This window comes from Dunckerocampus dactyliophorus, chromosome 5 (assembly GCF_027744805.1).
Source record: "Dunckerocampus dactyliophorus isolate RoL2022-P2 chromosome 5, RoL_Ddac_1.1, whole genome shotgun sequence".
In the NCBI taxonomy this organism is placed as follows: Eukaryota; Metazoa; Chordata; class Actinopteri; order Syngnathiformes; family Syngnathidae; genus Dunckerocampus; species Dunckerocampus dactyliophorus.
In genome coordinates this window covers 24,983,116-25,000,730 of record NC_072823.1, presented here as the reverse complement: position 1 = coordinate 25,000,730, position 17,615 = coordinate 24,983,116, and the positions used below count along the sequence as shown (strand labels likewise).

The following is a 17,615-nucleotide window of genomic DNA, read 5'->3' as shown; positions in this document are numbered from 1 at the left end:
AAGAGGAACTTTGTAGCTTACTTGAACCAAACATTACTACTGCTTCCCAGTGTCCATTTCAAGCTTTTTATTTGATGATGGAAGCAAAATGGGCAACAGGACTTGAACACCTGCTACTAACGACTTTGTGATTTATTATACAAGAGATTGTTGCTGCTTAGGAAGGAAGATTATTTATGTTTAGACTTTTGAGGACGCACCAGCTGGCTTTTTCATTCAGTGTGTTGGCGCCGTGAAGATCTGACAATGGAGTGCGGGGATTCTTCCTGGTGATGCCTGCATGGAAAGGAACAAGGAAAGAATATCGAGATTCATAGTACTGTAAATTATATAATAGATTTACACTTAATTGCTTTATGTCACTTTACTACATTCACATGCTTCCTCGTCTTGCTGCTTTTTCCTGATTCGTAATAATAATAATAATGGATTGATTTTATACTGTATAGCGCCTTTTTACAAGGTACCTAAAGCGCTTCACAGTGAAGTGAACATATTACACATTCACTCCTCAGTCACACACCGGTGGTGGTTAACTATATCTGTACCCTCAGCTGCTCTGAGGTAGACTGATGCAAACGTGGTTGCCAATTTGCGCCTACGGCCTCTCCGACCACCAGCAAACATTCTTTCATTCATTCATACACTGGTGTGGGCAGCTTTGGAAGCAAGGTGGGTGAGTAAAGTGTTTTGCCCAGGGACACAACAACAGCGACTGCGTGAAGGGAGCCTCCTCCTGAGCCACTGCCGCCCTATTTGGCCTGTGCTTTGTGAGTCCGTCTTTACAGACATGAGCGCAGTGCTGTGTGTTAAACTCTTGGGCCGGAAAAATCGGTTGCTCTACAATACTGTAAAATATTACATCGTAAGTCTGTAAAGATGGCTATCCCTCAGGTCTGCCCCCCCCCCGGTAGCCTGGCTCACTTTCATTTTGTTCTGTGAACTTCCAGCAGTTCTCTTCATGCATGTGTTTTGAGGATTTGTGTGTTTTTGACATTTGCAGCATATTTTCCTTTGCCTTTGTTTTCAATCCTGCACCGTTTGCGATTGCAGTATTTTTAATATGCATCATTTTCCCATTGCATATGTTTTATGGCGTTCATGTGTTTTTGCCATGGATCATTCCTGTGTTTGGAGTGTTTGGAAGTTGCTGCGTGTTTGACCTTGTCGACCACCGCAGAATCAAGATTGAGATTTTTTTGTTTTCTGAGTTTTTTGTTTGCCCCACATCAGTGGTTCCCATACTTTTCACAGTCCCGCACCCCTTCAGACGTTTGACCTGAAGTCATGTACACCCTACATTTAAAAAACAAAAACCACAATAAGCACACAATAAAACATCTTACTGAATTATTAACTATATTTTTAGAGATCATTTTATACATTAAAAAAAGTCATTTCATGTTATTTTTGTTCTTAACTGAGTGATTTAAGATTTGTTCTATACAGTACAAACATACTTGTTCAAATAACGCACACAGAACATGTCTTGTCTGTCTCCTTTCTTCTGCACTGTACTCCCTGCACTGGGCAGGCCGCGTTCACATGATGAGACGTTCAAGCGCACTGCGTAAATTTGAGCGTTACGTTTTCAGACACCAAAGTAAACATGCTGTTTTTAATTGTTCATTCATGTACGCCCCATGATTGAATTTTCCCACCCCTGGGGCTACAAGTGCTACGCGTGCTACGTGTATACTTTGGGAACTTACTGTAAATCACTACATCATACCAGGAATCATGGCAGAAACCTTTGGAGTTTCTCTCCAAAATGTCCCTGGAAAAGCCTTTTAGCAGCAGATTATTTATAGTATTGGACACACTCACTGTCTTGTATTTCCATACAAATTCATCCATCCATCCATTTTCTGTACTGCTTGTCCTCACTAGTGTCACAGGTATGCTGGAGTCTATCTAAGCTGTCTTCGTGCAAGAGGCGGGGGTACACCCTGGACTGGTCGCCAGTCAACCATAGGGCTCATATACTGTAGACAAACTATCATTTTCCATACAAACGTGTATTATTTTCACTTCCACATTGTCATTGTGGAATGACAAGGTCGTTAAAAGGTAACTACGCTTGTGACAAAGAATCATGACAATATCTGCAGGCTCCTACTAGTCTACACGGGAGAAAATTCCATTGATTTTTTTCCGATCAGTCACAAAGGAAATTGTGTGCTCGGAACAACCCGGACGCCTGAGGTTCTATTTCTTATGTCTGCTACTGTAATAAAACCATGTCAGTTCATCCGCCTCAAAGCTGGAATTGATTTGTGGGAGTGGATTGTTACTTTTCACTTGAGCTCACCTCAGACATTCATCCTATTATAAAGCCCATTAACAAGGTTCTGGCTTCCAAAAACCACTAAAGAGATCTCACAGAGGTACAGTTTTACACATGGTCAGTATTCGAAAAAAAAGTCATTTAAAAGACAAGGAGTAAGGAGCTGTACGAAAGAATTCTTTTCAATCGAATCAAACCGTGGCAGCAATAGAACAGGTAGAATAATCTAACAGTGTGTCACCAGGCAGCCATCATACTCTTTACACATCCTCCACCCAATAAACCAAAGGCATTTGTGGACCTACTTACTGTATTTTTCATCTTTGCACCTTTGAAGGATCTCAAGGCTCCTCTGGTGAACTGGGTGCTGAAGGAAACTGAAGCTGTCAACAGTTTTCACAACGTCACAGGGGATGGCAGCATCGTTCCCTAACAACCACAACAACCATCTTCACCATACCATCACGCTCAAGTGTTTTTATAGAATATGCTGACTTACCCGTCTTTTTGTGTGTGTGTCTGCGGCCAGCCTCCCTGAAAGCCACCAGGGCCCTGAAGTAGGCGCGCAACACGGCCCAGCGGAATGTCGCCACGGGGTCGATTCCCATCAGGCCGCAGATGAAGGCGTTCTTGCTGCTCTTTAGCAAAGCCACCACGTCAGGACGCATGTGGTCCGTGTTCTTCTCCCGGAAGTCCTGAACCCAAGAGAACCAGGATTTTGTCAGGCCAAGGCAGCATGATACCCAAAATTGATGCTTGGTGGACGAAAATAAATGGAAAAAATACTTCGACAAACATCAATACAATCTATTAGACATTTATATTAGGATACATGCTAGTATTAGATCAAATGATTAGCTATTCAAAAATATTTTTCAAAAACTAATAGGTCTCTAACTTTTACATTGCTACTTGAGATGATGCCTTTCATTGTTTGACAAACACTTATAACGGCTGTCAAAGGATTAACATTTTTAATCAGATTTTAATCGGTTTTTAAATTAATTAATCATGATTGTCACACTGTTACCCTATATTACCTTGTCATATTATCATATCACCTAATCATTTTTCCTATGTATTTTAAACTAGCAAAGAATACAGTTGGAATACAGGAAGTGAACAAATGTATTGCAATTGATGTGAAACGGCCGGAGGGTAGGATTAAATAAGCTTTGCTTCTTCCTACTCCTTTTTGGACATGCAAAACTGTGAATTGTACTAAGTGATGTATTCCAATGTAACTTGTATGCATGTTCAAAATAAATTCAACCATGAACATGTCTGAAATATGCCTATTTATACTGTATTTTATTGAATGACAGGGCAGGATTACATATATTTGTATGTATTAACAGCGCCAAAATAACTTAAAATTTAAATCACGTTAAGCGATGGCACACATGCCTATTTACAAATCTATTTACGTAACACTGGTTTCTTTAGTAGCAGAATATTTGAATCGGACTTTAACTGTGTTATTATGAGCAAAGTGAAAGTGTTATTATGAAGTGAAGTTATTACCAGGCTCCACCCACCACATTTGACGAAAAATAATGCTTCACATTATCAATTTGTTTAATGTGCCCTGTATAAATGAACTGCGATTGGCTGGCGACCAGTCCAGGGTGTACCCCGCCTGTTGTCCGAAGTCAGCTGGGATAGGCTCCAGCATGCCACCGCGACTCAAATGAGGAGAAGCAGCATAGAAAATGGATGGATGGATGGATGTATAAATGTAAAAGTGATTCAGAAAATGTAAGCAGAGGACTGGACTTTTGACCAGGCATGTGTTTTGGGGTCACTTCCTGTTGCCACAAGGAGGCACTGTTACTAAATGAGAAAATGCCATATAGATCTCTTCAGAGTGTTATCTACGTCATACACACCAATTATTGTAGAAGTCTGACCTAGTGGAGTAGAGTTATTTGAGTTTTGTGTTGCTTGGTGAGTCTCCAAGGCTCCGCCCACATTCTGCAGCGTAGGCTAAATTGGTTCACAATATACACATCATCGCCCATGTCAAGTATCTGTGATTTTCATGTGGCCTCATTTGCTCAAAGTCCCTAGGTGGAGTTCGTCAAAGTACAACGCCTGGTATTCGCCCAAAATGATGGCTTCAAAACAAAACGTCCGATTTCCTATTTGTTTTTGAACATGGGTTCTTGAGACTTTTTTGTGCGTCCTTTTGTGAGTGATGTCTTCACCACATTTCATGAAGATCTGTGAAAAGTGTAGCTGGGGATAATTTTCTCTAAATTCACAGGGGGCGCTAGCCAGTAAATTCGGGATGGTCTCATTTGGGAGCAGCACCATATAGTTCAGAATCTTACTTCCCGTATACGTTTTCAAACACATCTGCAGTCAAATTATGACACTTTGATGGTCAAAGGCGAAGCCGCTTTGCCGCTATGCCACACCCCCCACGTGTACTTTACATGCATATGGTTCACAATTTAAGCTCATCAGTCAGTCAGTCATGCTTCCTATTAAATTTGATTTAGATCTGAAAAATCTCCTTGGAGGAAAAGGCTAATGCACGTCGCAAACTTTTTGTTTGGCATTTCCTGTCACCGCTGTGTGGCGCTGACACAAATTCACAAAGTGAGTTACGCATAACTTCAAGATGTTGTCTTCTTCATACTCTATATACCAATTATGATGAAGGCCTGACCTTGTGGAGCCATGTATTACTTGTATTAACGTTTACAGTTTTGTTCAAAGTTCAAAGCAACGTTAGAATCAAAACATCAAAATTTCTCGCAATGCCCCGCCCACATTATATGGACCAGCATAAAATGCTTCGCAATCTAACATCGACCATCTGTCTAGTGTGCGTTGATTTTCATTTGGGCTCATTTGCATTTGCAAATGCATAAAGTTATTAACTTTAATGCATAAAGTTAATAATTTGTTACCCAAAAACCTCATACAGTATTTCCCTATCAGAGAGGAGAAATATGATCTTAGAGGAAAATTCAACTTAAAACATTTATACGCGAGAACAACACTGAAAACGCACAGCATTTCTGTATGTGGAATTAAATTATGGAACGGATTGAGCAAGGAACTCAAACAATGTACAGAAATGAGCAAATTCAAAAAACAATACAAGCAGTTGATGTTTGCTAAATACAAGGCAGAAGAGTCTTGAGCATTACAATGATTGTTCTGTTATGCTTGTTTTTAATTGTTATTTATTATTACACTGATTATTATATTAAAATATGATTTGGAATGCAGGAAGTGAATAATATGTACTGTACTAAATGTGGAATGGATGGGGGGTAGGATTAAATAAGATGTGCTTCTTCCTACTCCTTTTGGACATGTGGAACTGTGAAACAATGATTCATGAGATGTATTCCATTGTAACCTTCATGTTCAAATAAACTAAACCAAACCAATCCAAAACCAAAACCAAACTAGTTTGTCAAAATACAGCCCCTGGTTTTCGTCCCAAAATCGCAAACTTCCTGTTTGTTTGGCAATATGGGTTCTTGAGACTTTTTTGTGTGTCCTGTCATGATGGAGATCTCCACCAAATTTCGTGGTGGAGATCCAATCCATAAAACTGGTGGCAGGGGCTATTTTTTTCAAAAGTTAAAGGGGGTGCTACTGAGTGAATTTTGGGAGTTTGAATTTGGGACCCTTGCAATATCAAATTTTTCGCCGGACCTGACATACTTGCCAATTTTCGTGACTTTTCATGCATGTTCAGGCCTTCAAACATGGGGGGAAAGTCGCTGGTGCTCAGGCCCTAATAATAACTTGATGAGTTGTCAGACACAACCAGATTGGTGACATAAATAGTAATGACGTCATCGTGTTCCACTGTATTAATAAAAGTATATTATCATTATGATTTGAAGTCATGCGTTCCAAACTAATTTTTCTCCGTTTTTTTATAAGCTCCATTTTATACAGCAGTCTGTTGGGCCTGAGTTGATAGCACCCTCTGCTGGCTGCTGCTAAGTAGGGAAATTCCTTGGTTTAAGACATGACAAACAACCAACTGAAAAGAAAATCCTTAACAATAAAAAGACATAATTGTTCTCATGGCATTTGTATTGCATATTTCTCCTCTTCTGCTAAAAAATGTCATTGACTCTTCAACTATTACGTGTCCCCCGGTTAAATGATTTACCTTTAAGGCCCCCACTACGATATAGTACAAAACCCTTTAAGCCTCTTCTTGTGTCTTGTGAGTCATACCCGACACCTCTCCAGCACGCGGGATAACCAACTGCTACAGATGGATATCATGCAGTCCTGCCACAAAACGGTCGAGCTATTCCAGCACATGTGCTTCTTATCAGAGCGCAGCTGGGAGGCGAGGGGGGAGAATTAGATTGAGCTGGGGGTAGGGAAAGTAGGTCGACTGCACCACAAGAGCTTCATAAAGGCATCGGAGAAATGAGCAAAAAAAAAAAAAGATCTGAGAGGAGGAAAAATATACTTTTTTTATGGACAATACCCCTCATATGTGACATATAATTGGCATCGATATATACAGTAGATAGCTTATCTGTGTCAATCATAAGATAACTACCCATCTAAAAATGTCACACAATATTAAGTAACACCACCTAAGAACATAATAATTAAAGTCACTGCTTTATCAATTGCATTTTTAAGTGTCTATTACAGTGGCGGCCCTCTTTTTTGAAGTTTTGTTTTACAACGTTTTGTGTACGTATTCCCATAAATTATTAATAATGTACAATTCTGTTTTTACTTAACCTTGATTTGACCAGGCAAGGTAATTAATCTCCAACTGAGATTAATTACCTCTTTTTCAAGAGAGACCTGGCCAAGATCCCCAGCAGAAAAACATACGTTACACATGTAAAACACAAACATGAGACACAAAATAATAAAAAAATAATAATATATGAGGGATCCGATCAGGGTGTTATGCTGCCGATTCCGATACCTATCATCCAGGATTGAAATCTCCCGATACCAATCACATGGATTAATGATACATTTTTACTGTAAATGTATTTATGATAAGTACTATTGGCCAGGGGTGCCGTATAAAGGAGGAAAAGTCAGGACAATTCCAAGGTCCCTTGACTGCCAGAGGGGTGTCAACGTGATTTTTTTTTTCCCATGGGACCCAGAATAGCTCGATAATATGAAAAAAGGAACCATAAAATCACCTTAATTTAGACAACAACATACATTACTTACTTTGTGAAGACAACATATATTAATTCAATTACACATTTTTGGGTTATTAGCTTAGCCGTCTGACTGTCACACACATGCGGGCGAGTGTTAGGCCACATGGATGCGTTAGCTGCTGTGGCCGTGAGTCTCTAAAACTCATCATATAACGTCAAGTGTTGTTCTTCAAATGCCTTAGTAAAGATTTTTAATGTGCTACTCCCGCCAGGTGTATATTTCGTGGCATGTGTGAGCAGTTAGGTTCCACACCGCAGACATAATTGTTTTTGTTTTGAAGGAAGTGGGAGGACGACACTGCCAGACTTTAAGTTAGGTCAAAACACTACACTGCACGAAAGGGTCACTGCGGCCCTGCAATAGTGCTAGCCACAGGCTTTTGTGATCGGTGTTGCAGGTGTTTTATCGGCATATGCCGATCATGCAATTTTTCGGCCGATACTGATCGGTGGTGGATCGATCGGAAAACATCCCTGTAATATATATACACTCCCCTCCAAAAGGAGAACTAGTTATGTTCACATGGGGAATGAATACGTGGGTGGAACAAGACGTCATGTGTCGCTACACTGAGGAGGAACTCGTATATAGACTGAGGACTACACATGCATACATAAGCCTAGAAAATACACCCAGCAAAAAAAGATAGTGTTGTTCTCTGGCCAACGACAAACTAAGTCAAAAGTCATTTTTGACTAACCTCAGGGCTATGAACAACATATTTATTATTGTTCTGTAGAAGTGCACTGCATCAAACAGTAGTATAGTAAAAATGATATCCAAGTGAGCATTGTAATCTTTGTAAAGATCATTAGATAGCGTTTTCTGTGTTTATTCCCTTCATTATCAGCAAGTACCGGAGTAGAAAATCCCCAACATGCCTCACCTTAACGCCGTACTTGACTTTACCGGCGTAGTGTCTGATGATGAAGGCGGGTTCCATGACGGCCGGGAACTCGATGTAGGTGTTTCCCTCATGCTGACGCTTGAACTTGTCCAGCAAAGTCTGATTAGAGGCCTGAGGGAAGCTGCACACAAAGTCACAGTCAAAAACTACACCACTGGTGACCTGGCACAAAAACAAAGCAGCCAGCAGGTGGCATACTTGCACTCTTCGTCCAGGAGGTGGAAGAGTGCAGTGGGTTTTTTGCTGATGAGGTTGATGCAGCCGCTATTGTCGATGTAGTCAATGGTGTGCCACGTGATGCCCTCTGCTCTGTATTCCTCCTGCACGGACAAAGACAACGTTGCAGTATGTCAACATATCAAAAACACTCTTCCAAGTAAAACTCAAGTAAAACATGTGGGTTCTTCCTACTCCTTTTCAAACATGGCAATACTGTGTAAATAAGTAATACGTGTAAAGTGTAAATGTGACGTTCCTTAATGTAACTTGCTAAGCATGTTTGATACAAAACACAACCAATACCACCATTTAATGTTTGCAAGAGAAAGTTTCCCACCAATATCTTATGATAGTAACTGTTCTGCACCTCCTCTTACACGTCGCAATAAACCGAAGGTCCTAGCAGATGAAATCTAACCTTCAATCATGTTGTTTCTTTCCTACACTGAGTCAGGAGAACATGTCAGAAGTGTTAATTTTGTCAAAGGCGTGGCTCTTGTATGTTGACTTACTTTGCTAGAGTGGCCAAAACACACTATACAAACACACACACACACACACACACACACACACACACACACACACACACACACACACACACACACACACACACACACACACACACACACAGACACTGCTCCTTCTTACGGCTGAGATCTGCACTCAGTCAGTGTTCTTAGCTTTGGCTAGGTAAGGTAAACACACACACACACACACACACGCGCACACACTAGAGAAAGGGAAGACGGAATAACAGCCTTGCACCAAACTCTGCATAATACCTGTTTAGCAGCTTTTCCTTCTCGTTTAGGCATTAAACTACTTGGGACTAGTTGGAAATAGCAGTGAAATAACGACGCCTCCATTTTCTTAATTAAGACATGAATGAATAAGGGCTCAGACGACAGGAGAAAACACACTGCTCATTTCAACCCTCTTCTTCTTTGTCATCTTCTCGTTTAGCCTGTAGCCCTTGGCTGTTCAGTTGTTCAGTGTCGCCACAACTTATCAGGGTTTAGCTACCAAGGAACAAACCACACAAACCGCACGTAAAATGGCCATTCCAATGTCACGTCAGTTGTGCCAAAAAGTCAAAGACAAAGGTCAAAGAATAACAGCAAGAGCGCACCTGCTCCATTTTGAAGATGTGCTGGTTGAAGTAGTGCTGCAATCGCTCATTGGCAAAGTTGATGCAGAACTGTTCAAAGCTGTTGTTTTCGTAATCCTCAAAGCCAAAGATGTCCAAGACGCCGATTGAAAAGACCTGGCACAAGAAAACACAGTCATTATCTCACCAACAAAACTTTATGATGTAGGGATGTCATCATGGTTGGGTACATACGTCAGTCACAGTTCAGTAAAAACAAATGAAAAACATAAAACTGCTTAGCTTTTGTGTACACAGCTTTAATTATTTTAAAAATTAAACATAAATAAAATATGTAATTCTACAATAAACCAAATTGTCAAAACAAAAAAAGATCCAAGGTCCAGATGCTCCAGGCGGCTCCAATGTTGCAATAGTGCCAATTCACGCAAATTCAGAGGAATCCCAGAGGAATTATGCATGGCCTTGCAACTTTGTCCAATCCTCGCAACTTCCCTGCACATTTTGGCCTGACATCGTCATTTACAACAATCAAATTTGTCCCTGAGCAGCGCTCAAAACGGCACGTCAACTGCGGAACCAATCAAATGTGTCCATGCATCTCACAACCACTTCCTCACTTCCTTGTTTACATTGACATACATGTTGACGTCTTATCGTATCACATTTGCAAGCCTAACTGTCCCAAAATTTCAGTAATTTTTGCACAACTTGCTGTTCTCGAACAAGGAGCTGAGTGGCAAAAAAACACATGATTTCCTTGTACAATTTTCACAGTAAAGCATACAGTATGCTTTTCTGTGACACTTTCAGTCTCTATTGCAACATGCTGGTAACACTCTGTGGTACCTTAGAGACCAGACTTGCACTGGTGAGGTGCTGTTGACCAATTGTTAGGTGTCGTCTTGCTCTCATGATGTCAAAATGTGAACAGCATGATGAAGAGGACTATTTAAATATACTGCTCACAAAAATAAAGGCAACACTAAAATAACACATCCTAGATCTGAGTGAATGAAATATTAAAGGCTTTGTTCTTTACGTAGTTGAATGTGCTGACAACAAAATCACACAAATATGATCAATGGAAATCAAATTTATTGTTATTATGATGATTATTATTATAGGGGGTGTCTTGCTGTCCACCCGTTGTCTATTCCATTTGCACAACAGCATGTGAAATCTGTGTTTCTTCCGAAGTGGACAGTTTGATTTCACAGAAGTGTGATTGACATTGTGATTGATTAATTGTTGCCTTTATTTTTTTGAGCAGTTTACTAATTCTATTTGAACAGGATGCTTTGCATGCTTTGCTCCATTCATGGATCACAAACCTGTTGTTAATTTTGCCATTCAGCTCCTTGTTAGAAACTTGCGTGCAAAAACTAAAGGCACACACACGCACACTTCTTACCTTTGAGTTGTCCTCCAGGTCCTTGTTGTTGAGCAGGGCGTGATTGGTTCTGAACACGATCCAGTCAAAGAGGGCGCTATACAATGATTTGGCCATGGAGTCCCTCACCGTGCCTGCCTACACTCACACACGCACACACACATACACAAATTTGCTTATATTTTGGCTAAATCAAAATAATGCATTACAAATGAATAAATCCTGTTTTTGGTAAGAGATTCTTAACATGCATTCGCTGCAGTCTCAGCTATTATTAACTCTTTGTTTGCTGACACCTCCTGTGAAGCTGCACTGATTCAAATGTTTTGAACTATTTTGCCACTTTTCCCGCACACAGATCTCTGTATACTGACTTGAACACTGTCTGGAGTGAGGAACTAACTTGTCAAAAACATTAGGTTACAATTTCCGATGAGCGCTAGGAAGACAAGCTAGCCATCACTAACGTTTGAATTTCAAAGTTATTGACTACCAACAAAATGGGTAGAAAAAGGGGTTCTGTGACAGCAAATGCAGTGGAGGAAGACACGGAATAGGAGGAAGCCAGGTAGTCCTCGAGAGTAATTAAAGTGAATGGGAGACAGGTTGAATGAATAAAGCGATAAACAGCATGATTGCCATGAAGAACTGAACAAAACACGATAAGGAAGCCAAGAACGAAGCTGCATCACTTTGTAAACAAATTGATGGGCTGGAAGAGAGTGGATGCCTTAAAGAAGCAAAATGATGAAAAGGATTGCGTTATATCGCAAATGATGTGTACGATTGATGATTTGCCAGATGTTTGTCAAGAACCAAAAATATTTACTAATAATAAAATAAAATTAACACAAGTAGATGAAAAATATACTTGCAATGTCTAGACTGTTAGTCTACCCTGTATAAGTGTGTGACTAAAGTTTGATTTGATGTCATGATGTTTGACGGGAAGGGATGACCCAGGCTGCTGAGGCCATGCTCCGTCAGCAAAATGATGCATTTTAAGAAGAGGTCTCCTGCATTATTGATTCTGGCTATTTTTAGCTGCTTGGTCTGTGATGCTACAGCTGTGGACAACTTATGCAAGAAGGCGATGAATAATTCAGAAGAAGAATCCTGATGAGTTGTGGTCGAAAAGGAACTCAGGGGAATCACAGTTGATGTGTAAACCTTAGATAACACGCGTGTGCTTTGTTTGCTTTTGTTTGACCGCAAAGTTAGCCACAAGCAAATGGGTAAAGAATAAGATAAGAATAAGATTAAGATAATAAGAAATTAACTGCATTTATTGTTGTAGTTATAGTTTGCGACTGCAGACCAGAATGACGGATATAAATGTAGCCACAAAAGACAACAACAAATCCAATGAACACTGTTGGACATTTGCAGCAAACCCAGGAGACTCCTCATGAATTCCACTTATTTGACTCATCACTCATCCAAATATTTTTTTAACATTAGACATTAGATCTTACAGGTGATCAGGTCCAACAGTGTCTGCAAACAGGACAGTTGCCTACTGCAAATTTGGAAGAAAAAACATTTGTCTTCTATAACAACTGATGCTTTTCACAGATGGCCTCAAACGTCCCTCAGATCCAGTCAGGCCCACAGCATGGGGACGTTTGTGCTTTATGAGCATTTTTAAAAGGGTAATCAGGGTCATGTGTTGAGTAGCCAATGTGTAAGTGTAAACATTTGATGTACTTCAGTGTAATCTTGTATGCATGTGTGAAATAATCCGTAAACCACTTCCAATTACTAAAACTTGAATGTCAGTAATATAGGTTGCCACAACACCTAAATGTTTCACAATTTTTTTTTTCCTCGTCCAGCTAGCAAACAACCAAACAGATGATGATAAACACCTAAGCTAACTTGGCAAGCGGAACAATTCAACTGAGCAGCACACAAGTGCAAATGCTGGTTGTTTTCATGAGAGGCTGAAGCTACATTCTCACACACACAAATGCCGTTGTGGGAAAAGAAAAGGTATTTAAATGGGGATCGTCCACGGACACAGTTGGCGTGCCAGTGCAGATGTTTTTTGGCCAAAAAACTGCAGTTGTGTTGGCTGTGCCCCATGAGAACTCATGTCAAGTCACACACATGCCAACAAAAAAAGAATCAACTACTGTGAAGCAAAGTTCCTCTCTTCAGCTGCTGACACAACAATACAACTAAAGAGTTTTTCTTATTTCTCATCTTTCACTAGTTTCCAAATGCTGCCTGGTGACACAAGTACGGACCGTCTGCTTCTTTAGGAACATTATATTACTAGTACAAACATTAAAAGCCTTGACAACGCTGCTCATTTTAGATTGACACTGTCAGACACCATTGTATCTGTTTGTGAGTTGCAACGGAACCCGAGTATGTTGATGCCCCTCGGACTGGCTGAGTGAGTGTAACATACGGTTACCAACATAGCTGAAATGGGAAACAAAGCTAACCATTGTTTGCACTTTGTCCAGAGACATAAAGAGAACAGGCAATGATAAAGGATTTTTAAATCTACAGCAGTTTTGACATGGTTTTCCTTCATTTGTGCATATTTTAAACATTTTTATTTTTCCTTTTTAATATGATTTTGTAGCAATGGGAATATTTTGTGCATGGCTCTGAGCTGTGATTCGGCGGTAGAAGCTACTAGTGCTTTCATCACCAAACGGGGCGCCGCCAACTTGCACTGACATCATCTTGTTACTTTGCACATGTATGCTGTACCGTATAGTGTACATTTGATGCTCTACTAGCATGTATTTGTAAATTATTACCGACTAAGGGTGAATGAGATGTTTTGTACGGAAAAAACAAGATGTAAAAAAAATCTAAACATTTACATACAAAAACAATCAAAAAATATTTTAAAGAATTCAGAAATATAATAAATATATTTTTTTAACCAAAAATTTGCACATTTGTGGGGACGTGAATGCTAAATCGCTAATGCGTGGGAATTCACTTTATAGTATATTTCCTTTTCTTTTGTTTTCTCTCAAGTCAACCCGTATCCCATAATGCAAAGGGTATGCGCTCCAACATAAAATAGAAATATCGTCTGCAACATCGCCCAAATTTGTGGTGTTGCTCGTAGTAAAGACAATGTCAATTTACTCTGTCAGAGTACTTTGTCATGCATGAGCACATGCTCGGGCGCACAAAATAGTTAGTCCATTAGTTGTGATAACTGGACATGTTGGACAATAGAAACAACCAGAATGAGTGCAAATAATAATCCACTAATCACGAAAGTCACAGTAATGCAGTGTTGTGTTATGAAGTGATAGCAGCGACGCACAAGTTGAACAGTGTGTGTGTGTGTGTGTGTGTGTGTGTTTGTGTGTTTGTGTGCTGGGCATTTTTCGTAATGATTTCACTCTCACTTTTATATACTGCATGCATTAAAACTAATAAAATCGTCATCTTTGTGAAGGCATGATGTATTAGCAGTTCTTGTACTGGACCTGATCAGGACTCTCTGCAAAACCTCATATCTCTGCTTCCTTATAGGAAATAGCCCATGTAGGTGCAACAGGGTTGACTACTTTAGGATTAAGATTAAGTGCGCATCTGAGAGGAAATGATGTGTGAGGGGCAAGAGCGAGACAAACAGCCAAACCCTGCAGGGTCTGGTTCTTGGCCCTGGTACTGTATATTCCAGTGCAGGCTGCACATTCCTCAGACAACAGCACATGACTGCAGGGATGAGGCGGGGGTGGTGGGGTCAGTATGTGAGCAACTATTGTTAGTGCACACATCAGATGTGCCTGTGGGTGGTGCAGGGGTAAGCATACTGTGTGTGTGTGTGTGTGTGTGTGTGTAGCATTTCCTGTGGACAAAAAAAGTCCTGAAGGTGGGACGCAAATGAAATTGTGGACTTTGATGGACGTGCAAATGAAATCATGCTATTGACCAGGAGTCTTCATCTAAGAGCAGCCTTCATCTAAGAGGGGAATGTGACAGACATCTCACTCCTCCAGCGCTTGCATGGACAGTTTATGGCCACTTGGCACGACAGGAAACAGGAAGTTGCAGGGGAAGTTAAAAAAAAAAAAAAAAAAAAAAAAAAGGTTTGCACATGTGGGCCGGGACAGAAGGACAATGAAAAGTCCCGACAAGCTTGAGGAAGCGTGCAAATACTAACGATGATGATGTACTGAGCAACAAAACAACAGGCTCTGATTGCCCTCCTTGGAGGTTTGTTCTGCAGTCTGCTAAGATTAAGATGAAGTTCAGGAGCCTATTCATGCATTCAACATGGATACATTACATTAGATGTATGCATGATTTATCATCATTAGTGACACACTTAGAGAAGCTTTCTAGGTTTATATGTAGTTTCCAGTTTATAGTTTTCACCTTGACTCAAATTGACAAACAAAGATGGTGGAGCGTAAGGTGTCAAGCATTTGCATTCTGAAAAAGAAAATACTTTGCCGTGCACATTGTTATCTGGATTTGCATGAAATTCGAATGAAGTAATGACCAGGCTAAAGGCTACACCGTGACATAGATTCCATCTGGTCTCCCGTTATCTTTCATTATTACGGATGTCGATATTGGCACAAAAAATCGGTTTATATTAATATGGTTTTTCTGCCAATAATGTTATCGGCCCGCGAGTGGTGATGTCATTATCTACACAGCACCAAGCTTGCTAGCTCAGTACAGTCGTCCCTTGTTTACCGCGGTTAATTGGTTACAGACCCGACTGCGATAAGTGAATTTCGGCAAAGCAGTACTCAATATTAATTAATGGAATATTTTCGTAGATAGAGCATAGAAAACCTGTTTACATTTTTTACCATTATTTGAGCCCCATCGACATGAAATAACACCCCGAGAGTCACCTTTACACTCCTATTATTCTTTGTTTACACCACATTGCTAATGCGCAGGCTACAGGATCACTGCAGGGACACAAGAGACAGCCACGGCTTTAAGCATAGCATGCTTGCGAGCTAACTAGTTAGCCTCCAATTTATTTATTCTAAATTTAAGAATTTCAAACAGAGTGGGGAAGAAAGACAAAATAAGAAGCCAAAAACGTACCACTTCCACAGGGAATAGGAGAACTTCTTTTCACTCTATCATGTCGGACATACCATGGCTGAGTACATGCTGTGTGAGGGTGATGTGATGTAATGTCATGTCTCATCAATGTTTTCTGTCATTACTGATGCCAAGTGACCAGAATACTACATATAACTTGTCTTTTAATATGTTTTGACTAATAATGGGCCATAGTCAATCAGTGTTAATTTATTAATTCATTTTTGAAAAACTGCAATGGGAGAAATGTTCGGACTGCGATGTAGCGTGGGATGACTGTATGTCCGCGGTGTGGAATTATTAAGTTTTATTAAATATAAGTTTCGCTTTAAGGAGTCTTCCTTTAATACTTCTAATCTGTTCCCTTCATGCTGCGTTCATGCATGTTGTGGTGAATGAGCCCAGTTTAGAATTTTACTGATTGCATTAGTCAGGAGGTTCACACTTTGCAGGAGTTTCATACTTTACACTTTACTTTGTTCTTATATGGACGTTTGTGCCACAAATAAATGTGCAGCTTTCCAATTTGTGTTGTTTCCAGCATTATTTCATTGGATTCTTATTTGTGAATTCTAACAAACCTTTTTTACTTGCTGATAGTAGCAGAACAAGCTGACAATTAGTCATGTTTTTTTTTTATGACTTTTGTTTTGCACAAACAGTGTTTGTGAATTGCATCCAGCGGCATCACAGTAGAAGAAGCATGATGGGTTTATTCATTACATGAGATATGATCTGACAGCTGCTGCATATATCAGTATCGGTTGATATCGGCACTGGACATGAAATGCTGGAAAATATCGGTATATCTGTAAAAAAGCCAATATTGAGCATTTCTGTTCATTATCATTAGTGGTGAGTTTATATTTTAAAATGAATAAGTATTTGAGGCATATTATAGGGCTTAAGAGTTTTTGAAATAGGCATTTTCATATAACTGTAACCCCGGCTATTTACTGTATACCTGCTAATTAACAAACAAACAGCTTGGCGGTGATAATCATTACAAGTTTACTGAATAACTTAAGAGGTCGAAAAGTGAAAGCAGGAGTCACATGTGACATAATCACCTCTGCGAGTTTGTAGGGAACAATGAGCCTCTCGCCGACTGTGACCGTCTTCCTGGTGGTCAGCGCTTCTAGCAGCATCTCCTCTTTCACCTGGAGCAGGGCACAAGGTGCAGAAATGTGACAAATTGACAATGCTTACATACAGTTAAACAAAAAAGCAAACATTTTCATGAGGTTATCAAAAGTTTAACTGTTTTATTATACACTGAACATGAGCCTCACAGACTTGGCGCTCAGAAGTAAACTGTTTCCTGCTTCGTATTCCTGTCTTCCCAGACATAACCGCAGCTTTCCATGTGCACGCTCGCGGAACCTAAACCTGGCCCCGCACCAACCGTTGATGACAGGGCCGCAGTGGGAGAAGCAGATGTAACACGTCTCTTCTA

The 17,615-nt window shown here is 40.1% G+C and overlaps 1 protein-coding gene across 8 annotated transcripts in view; it reads right to left on the bottom strand.

Moving 5' to 3' along the window:
* Positions 1-17,615, bottom strand: part of LOC129181892 (unconventional myosin-IXa-like) — a 108,153-nt gene that overhangs the window by 22,405 nt on the left and 68,133 nt on the right. For all 8 annotated transcript variants that reach the window (XM_054777631.1, XM_054777634.1, XM_054777633.1 and 5 more), the window contains 8 exons: positions 17,230-17,319; positions 11,126-11,242; positions 9,733-9,867; positions 8,583-8,704; positions 8,364-8,505; positions 2,787-2,982; positions 2,597-2,716; positions 201-276 (listed from right to left, as the gene is read on the bottom strand). In XM_054777631.1, the coding sequence (XP_054633606.1) occupies positions 201-276; positions 2,597-2,716; positions 2,787-2,982; positions 8,364-8,505; positions 8,583-8,704; positions 9,733-9,867; positions 11,126-11,242; positions 17,230-17,319 (998 nt within the window). The remainder of the gene's footprint in view (positions 1-200; positions 277-2,596; positions 2,717-2,786; positions 2,983-8,363; positions 8,506-8,582; positions 8,705-9,732; positions 9,868-11,125; positions 11,243-17,229; positions 17,320-17,615) is intronic.